Source organism: Nerophis lumbriciformis, linkage group LG01, assembly GCF_033978685.3.
Source record: "Nerophis lumbriciformis linkage group LG01, RoL_Nlum_v2.1, whole genome shotgun sequence".
NCBI classification, from domain to species: domain Eukaryota; kingdom Metazoa; phylum Chordata; class Actinopteri; order Syngnathiformes; family Syngnathidae; genus Nerophis; species Nerophis lumbriciformis.
Genome location: NC_084548.2, coordinates 52,967,669 through 52,976,364, shown reverse-complemented (window position 1 = coordinate 52,976,364; position 8,696 = coordinate 52,967,669). Strand labels below are relative to the sequence as shown.

The following is an 8,696-nucleotide window of genomic DNA, read 5'->3' as shown; positions in this document are numbered from 1 at the left end:
ATATTTTTAGTTTCACATTCCAACATTCCGAAAAGGAGTAGGCTCCAGCGCCCCCCGCGACCCCAAAGGGAATAAGCGGTAGAAAATGGATGGATGGATTCCAACATTCCGAAAAGGAGTAGGACGAAGCAAAGCTGATTTAATCTCACTACTTTTTCCTGTTTTAAACACATTTAAACACATATAACACATTTGTTTACCTCCTGTCTCAATCTGTAAAACAAATAATCAGACATTTCCATTGCAAAAAAAGTTGAGAAGAGGGCTTCACGGGGGCAGAGGGGTTAGTGCATCTGCCTCACAATACGAAGGTCCTGAGTAGTCTTGGGTTCAATCCCGGGCTCGGGATCTTTCTGTGTGGAGTTTGCATGTTCTCCCCGTGACTGCGTGGGTTCCCTCCGGGTACTCCGGCTTCCTCCCACCTCCAAAGACATGCACCTGGGGATAAGTTGATTGGCAACACTAAATTGGCCCTAGTGTGTGAATGTTGTCTGTCTATCTGTGTTGGCCCTGTGATGAGGTGGCGACTTGTCCAGGGTGTACACCGCCTTCCGCCCGATTGTAGCTGAGATAGGCTCCAGCGCCCCCCGCGACCCCAAAGGGAATAAGCGGTAGAAAATGGATGGATGGATTCCAACATTCCGAAAAGGAGTAGGACGAAGCAAAGCTGATTTAATCTCACTACTTTTTCCCGTTTTAAACACATTTAAACACATATAACACATTTGTTTACCTCCTGTCTCAATCTGTAAAACAAATAATCAGACATTTCCATTGCAAAAAAAGTTGAGAAATTGTTGAAATGCTTTACTTTCTGGTTCATAAAGAATACGCATCAACAGACATTTGAATTCTGGGGTGTGAAGTGTTCCTTGGGGCAGACTCTAAATGCAGGAGATGATTTGGTCAGCAATCATGTACTTTAATCCAGAGTTTTGCCAAAAACTGTAACCACATCACAGGAAAGGAGCAGCGTTTATTTAATCCTACCCCTTTTCATTTACATGCTAACACTTTTGTTCACTTCTTCTTCTCAATTTATTCACAATATACTCTATAAGTAATAACATTTAAAAATAAAGAAATAAACAATAATTAGTGAAGTAAGCTGTAAATAGGTAGATAAATAAGATTACCAATAAATTCAGAATGTTTATCATCGTTCTTCTTCTTAGTACTTTGTAAACACTTTCAGTTTGAAGAGTTTCTTGAATTAGATCATATTAGTGCATTGTTTGATTTTTTTGCTCACTCAATTCCATAATTTAATTCCCCATACTGATACACTAAATGAGAAGAATTGTTGTACATTATTGGATAGCTGTCACGATGATATATCATTCATTCGTTTACCCTGATCCATTTCATATAAGATATTTCTCAGCATGTTGTTGTCTCGTTTCACTGCATTAACTTTTGTTATTCTGACTTTACATACGTTTTATATATTCCTGCAGACTTCTCCGATCTTCTTTGTATTCTGTTGTTGCTTTTCTCAGATCTTCTGTGAGTTCTCTTGTTACTCTTTCCAAGTCTGCTTTGTGTTCTATGTTTAATCTTTCTGTCATCGACAATTTTTTTTATCATCAAGTCTTGCTTCCCATCATGTCCTCATCCCTCGTGTCCTGTGTCCAGAGATTTATTTGATTCAGATGACATCGAAAGGTTTCAGGATTTGAGATTTTCTTTTAGATTTTGACTTTGCAGCAGCTCACTGACGTCAGTGCCTCTTGTATCAGCTCGCTAAAGGCAGTTGCTTCTTTAGCTATACTTGCACCATGAGTAACTTGTTTATTTCAACAATTTCCTCCAACTCGCCTTATTTTAACGAATCAATGCCCTCTCACCGGACCCAAATCAGTTTGAAAATGCCAGGTTACTCTCATGTGGCTGTGATCACAAACCAGTGGAGCATTTTCCATTGTGTCCTCTCCCATTGACAGGAAGTGACAATTTTTTTGGTAATTTTTGTTGGTTTGATATGTATACATACATTGTATGTATATATCTCTCTCTCTCTCTCTCTCTCTCTCTCTCTCTCTCTCTCTCTCTCTCTCTCTCTCTCTCTCTCTCTCCTCTCTCTCTCTCTCTCTCTCTCTCTCTCTCTCTCTCTCTCTCTCTATATATATATTTATACACATATATACATATGTATACATGCACTGTATATATATATAGTATATATAATATATGTGTATATAAAATATATATATGTGTATATAATACACACACACACACACACACACACACACACACACACACACACACACACACACACACACACACACACACACACACACACACACACACACACATATATATATATATATATATAACATATATAGTCGTGGTCAAAAGTTGACATACACTTGTAAAGAACATAATGTCATGGCTGTCTTGAGTTTCCAATAATTTCTACAACTCTTATTTTTTTGTGATAGAGTGATTGGAGCACATACTTGTTTGTCATAAAAAACATTCATGAAATTTGGTTCCTTTCAGAATTTATTATGGGTCTACTGGAAATGTGACCAAATCTGCTGCTTCAAAAGTATACATACAGCAATGTTAATATTTGGTAACATCTCCCTTGGTAAGTTTCACTGCAATAAGGCGCTTTTGGTAGCCATCCACAAGCTTCTGGTTGAATTTTTGATCACTCCGCTTGACAAAATTGGTGCAGTTCAGCTAAATGTGTTGGTTTTCTGACATGGACTTGTTTCTTCAGCATTGTCCACATGTTCTCAATCAGGTTTAAGTCAGGACTTTGAGAGTTGTAGAAATGATTGGAAACTCAAGACAGCCATGACATTATGTTCTTCTTATGTGCAGTTTATTTTGTCTTTTTTTTTTTTTTTTTATAAAATAGTGACTTTTGGAGGTTAAAACCTGCAAGTATTTTTGTTGACATAGATTCTTACAGGGAGCTATTAATTAACAATTAATTTCGTAAATCTAGGTTCCACTGTACAGTACTTAGTGCACCCCCTTTAATTATTACACACACACACGCGCACACACGAACAAAGGGGGTCTTCTCATTGTCCACACATGCCTTTATGTCCAGTGCACTGACCAGAGTGATTAGGACCGTTAGTGGATGGATAAATGCTGTTTCAGCACGAGACATCGTGCACGGACAAGCGGGTGACGCTTGAGCATTCAAGCAACAGATGCCCCCCCTCCCTACCCCCCACCCGAGACCATCTGTCAGGGTCTTCGCAATAAATCGTTGGGCGAGTGCCCACTCCCTGCACGACGTTACGGAGGCGTCACGTGATCTTGTTAAAAAAAAAAAAAGTTGACCCCCTGCAAGCACAAGCATGTGTTGCGTGGATACAAGTTGCATCATCCACGCATGCTAAACTCCGTGGCAAAGTTGGGACTCCCTCGTCTCCTGCACAGCTGTGCCCAGTGGCGCGCACAATGGGATCAATGCGGGGGCACGTGCGAGGCGCGAGACCCCTGAGAGGACAATGCGGACCCCCACTGGGCTGAGGGCCGCCACGCACGGGGCGGCCGCGCTTTTTATTATGCCACTGCAAACTGTGAAAACTCCTCAATATTGCGAGTGGGAAGACAACACGGACTCCACTGTCACGTCGCGGATTTTATTGGGACGCAAACATTGAGCACGCTTTTGCTTTGGTTGATAAAACGTAGAAAAAGTGCATTTTGCAAACAAATAATCATTTAAAATGGCAATTTATCTCATAATTTATCTCCCTGTTAATATATATATATATATATATATATATATATATATATATATATATATATATATATATATATATATATATATATATATATATATATATATATATATATATATATATATATATATACATATGTGTGTGTGTGTTATACCTGTGGGGTCCTATATCGCACCAAATACAATTACTTTATTCCTTTTTTTTATTATTATTATTTATTTTATTTTATAAACCTTTATTTATGAACTGCAACATTTAAAAACAATCGAGAATTAATAATAAACAAAATAAGTACAACAACAGTACAAAACAGCGCCAGGGGGTTGTAAACTCAATAAAGTAACTAAATTAGAATGCAGAATGAGGCAGATGCACTAACCCCCCCCAAAAAATAAATAAATAAATAAATAAATAAATAAATAAATAAAATAAAAAAATAAAAATAAAAATAAAAATAAAAATAAAAATAAATATATATATATATATATTTTATTTTTATTTATTTTTATTTTTTATTTTTATTTTTTATTTTTTATTTGGGTTAGTGCATCTGCCTCACAATACGAAAGTCCCGAGTAGTCCTGAGTTCAATCCCGGGCTCGGGATCTTTCTGTGTGGAGTTTGCATGTTCTCCCCGTGACTGCGTGGGTTCCCTCCGGGTACTCCGGCTTCCTCCCACCTCCAAAGACATGCACCTGGGGATAGGTTGATTGGCAACACTAAATTGGCCCTAGTGTGTGAATGTGAGTGTGAATGTTGTCTGTCTATCTGTGTTGGCTCTGCGATTAGGTGGCGACTTGTCCAGGGTGTACCCCACCTTCCGCCCGAATGCAGCTGAGATAGGCTCCAGCGATCCCCCGTGACCCCAAAAGGCCCGTGACCCCAAAAGGGACAAGCGGTAGAAAATGGATGGATGGATGGATGGATGGATGGATATATATATATATATATATATATATATATATATATATATATATATATATATATATATATATATATATATATATATATATATATATATATATATATATAATACAGCACTGTGTTCACAGCTTTTTGGGTTGTTAGAGGTAGAGAGTGTTTTAACGTAGAGTTCTAATTATTTTTTAAAGGCACATAAAAACAGGTCGGGTATTGAGAAGCTTACATTTATTATGAATACAAAACATAGCCAATAGTATAATGAGGTTGCAAAAATTCCTTTATTCCTAATGGAAGAAAAGAATCAAACGACGCACACACCTGCTCTCTGCGCACGCACCGAGCTGTCAGCATCACTTAACTGCGCGCACACCGAGTTGCGTCTTCTCTGCGCCACAAGCAGCCATACACTGTGGGCCTAATTAAGTGGAAAATTCCTAATCCAAGCGACTAATGATGAGATGGACAATCGATTCAGAAGGGTTAAGGCAGGCATTAAATGCAACGTCTACCTGTGAGTGTGTGTGTGTGTGTGTGTGTATATATATATATATATATATATATATATATATATATATATATATATATATATATATATATATATATATATATATATATATATATATATATATATATATATATAGGGTATTGGGATACCCTATCGTTCAACGATTTTTTAAACGATTTATAATGACATGAAATGCACTGAAGATATTAAAATAACAATGAAAATATAGGCAAACTTTACTGATCCCCAATGGAAATTGTTCATAAAAAGTTATTTTGGTAACACTTTAGTATGGGGAACATATTCACCTTTAATTAGTTGCTTATTAAAGTAACACAGACTTAATTTAGAGTTATTTGGACACTAGGGGAACATATAAGGGTTAGGGTTACTAATAAGCAATAATTCTGAGGTTATTGAGGGAAGACTCTAAATTAATGGCTTACTGGTTGAAAAATAAGGCCATGCAGAATAAGACATTAATAAGTACTTAATAATGACTCACTAAGAGCCAATATGTTACTAATTTGCATGTTAATAAGCAACTAATTAATGGTGAATATGTGTTCCCCATACTAAAGTGTTACCGTTATTTTAAGTGTGTATTTAAATAAATGTTATTTATTATCATAACTTATTCTTAAATGTTTGGAATGTTATTGTGTGATTTTACTCGTTCACTAAATTGTCTCCAAGTAAAATGGTGCGTTGGATATAATTGTATACTTATTTTCAAAAGTCATGTTTAGTATTTATAAAGTAAATCTCTTGTTTGTTCCGTGTGCGTCACCCCCCCTGCACCCACTCTCTTTGTGCACGCCCTAAATAAAGCAGTGATTACGCGCATGCACTCTTGCGCGCGTTCTCTCTCTCTCTTTTCCCCTGGCCAATGTTGTAAAAACTTCTGGCCACGAGACTGCCACGCGTGTTTCAATGGGCTAAAGTGAGGGTGGGGCGTGGGAGTGGGAGTGGGAGGGGCTTGCGTGGTTTAAGGGCGAGAAATCCCAGCCCGCTGCAATCATTTTAGGGATGAAGGCTCCATGCGCACCCACTTTTGGCACTGTGGCACACGCGTAAAGAAGAAAAACGCACAAACTTTGGATTTATAACTTTTTGAATTCTCTCATTTTTACACCTGAACACTGGAATCTAAACAGGTGAGATTTTTTGTAAATCTATCATCAGGTTTAATAATACATTCTGCAGCCTGCAATATATTAATAATTTATATTGATGCATATCAAAACATTACAGGCACACGATGTATATAAGACTTGTTTACACAGTGCGTTATGGACTCATACATTAATCCATCCCACTTTTACGCATTAATACGTAATCATTATCTGGGACATTTAACCCTCCAAACAATAGTAATCTCCCACTTTGCCACAATTTATTCGAAAAAAAGAGAGATTCAATGGCCATATGACTTTATAAGCTTTATTCTGCAGTTTCTTTTTTTGTATAAAAACAATCCTGCAAAATTATTTATTTTGGGCTGATTATGAGAGCAGGTGCACACAGACTACATGTTTGTGTATTTAATCTTTAGGCTTTATTTGGAGAGTAAATCCCGCCATGTCCCAGATTGACAGTCTCCCTGCGTCCTCACAAGCAACAGCAGGGGAGCGTTCATGCGCTCATTATTATACAACATGGGAGACATTGGAAATATAACACTGAGCTGTTCACTTTCCAGTGCTGAAATTGGAGCTCATAAAAAAAAAACATTCAGATATTGACTTTGTGTTGTCTTTCTTCAGATCAAAATGATGACCAAACCCTTCGGAAAGAGCACAGATGTGAGCGAGTTCGTGACCTCCCTGGCCTGGCTGGATGAGGACGGCAGCTCCCAGGATGGCGAGGAAAGCACCGACATGACGGAGCGCCACAGCCTGATGGCGGGTGGACGCCACCACTCCTGCACAGAGCTGGGCAGCGAGGACATGGAAGAGGAGGAGGAGGAGGAGGAGGAAGACGAAGAGGAGACTCCTGATGGAGAAAACACTCCCAAAAGGAGAGGCCCTAAGAAGAAGAAGATGACCAAAGCTCGGCAGGAGAGGTTCCGTGCCCGCCGCATGAAGGCCAACGCCAGGGAGCGTTCTCGTATGCACGGACTGAACGATGCCCTGGACAGTTTGCGCAGAGTGATGCCCTGTTATTCCAAAACACAGAAGCTATCAAAGATCGAAACATTACGGCTGGCCCACAACTACATCTGGGCGCTCTCTGAGGTGCTGGAGAGCGGACAGTCTCCAGATAGCCACGGCTTCATGGAGATGCTGTGCAAAGGCCTCTCCCAGCCCACTAGCAACCTCGTCGCCGGCTGCCTGCAGCTGGGACCAACGCCGCTGCTCATCAACAAGCTGGAAGACAAGTGCGGAGGCCCGGGGTCGGTTAACGCGGGGAGTCAGGTCGGCCATCCCCTCAGCTACCCGTCCCCGGGGCTTCCCAGCCCCCCTTATGGCTCCCTGGAGGCGACGCACCTCCTCCACATTAAGGGATTCAAGGGGCAGACGTTTGACAACCCCTCCCCTAACGAGTGCAGCAGCGGCACCCCGCCGTACGACGGGCCCCTCACACCCCCGCTCAGCATCAGTGGCAACTTTGCCCTGAAGCAGGAGCCCTCGCCAAATGAGACGGAGAGGAACTACACAGCTCACCACGTCCATTACCTCTCGTCCCACCACTACCCCACTTCCACGGGCGGTGGCCTACCTGGGGGGCACCAGAGCCACCCTCTCTTTCAGTCCTCTCGTTATGAGCTGCCCCTGGATGTGGCCTTTGACTCCTTCACTTCCTCTCATCTGCTGACCTCTCAGATGAGCAGCATGTGAAAAAGTTCCTTTTGCATTCACTGACTGTACAGAGACTGCTGTGATCTGCATCGTGGCGATCATCTGAGCACGCATTCATCTACCTGATACCTGTCACCTTTCATACTCTTATTTATTTGCTTTTCTTATGATTTGAAGTTGATACCTGGTCGTTTCACAAAGATTTTCCAACACAAAAAACAGGAGATGATGATCCACTCGCCAGCCTGCAACTTCAACTGTGCACCGAGGCCTACACAGCCATGGAAAAAAACCTTTATTTATATCTGTATTTAATATTTATTTTGGTCACTTGTTGTTTTCTTCTCGTTTCACTGTTTTTTTTGGTTCATCAGTCAGTCACTGGAAACGCTGTATTTAATTTATTTATTGAAGGTCTTTCAGGTACTTGTTCATTTTATTGTCACTGTTTTTTGGTGTCATTGTTGTAAATATTTTGCTGTTTCGCACTTATTTGAATAAATATTCTTATATTATACGCTGATTGCTTATGTTTCCTTCTCTTGTAATGATCAGTAAAACGAGGATATAGCATAGTAAAAATACAGTATCAATTATTCTAAAATAAGTAATATTATTGCGGTATAGCTCGGTTGGTAGAGCGGCCGTGCCAGCAACTTGAGGGTTGCAGGTTCGATCCCCGCATCCACCATCCTAGTTACTGCCGTTGTGTCCTTGGGCAAGACACTTTACCCACCTGCTCCCAGTGCCACC

At 40.2% G+C, this 8,696-nt stretch overlaps 1 protein-coding gene across 1 annotated transcript; it reads left to right on the top strand.

Annotated features, from left to right (window-relative positions):
• The first annotated feature begins 6,169 nt into the window (after window positions 1-6,169).
• Window positions 6,170-8,458, top strand: neurod4 (neuronal differentiation 4). The gene is made up of 2 exons (XM_061971917.2): window positions 6,170-6,299; window positions 6,909-8,458. The coding sequence occupies exon 2, from the start codon at window positions 6,915-6,917 to the stop codon at window positions 7,980-7,982; it is 1,068 nt and encodes a 355-aa protein (XP_061827901.1). The 5' UTR covers window positions 6,170-6,299; window positions 6,909-6,914; the 3' UTR covers window positions 7,983-8,458.
• Window positions 8,459-8,696: the final 238 nt, after the last annotated feature.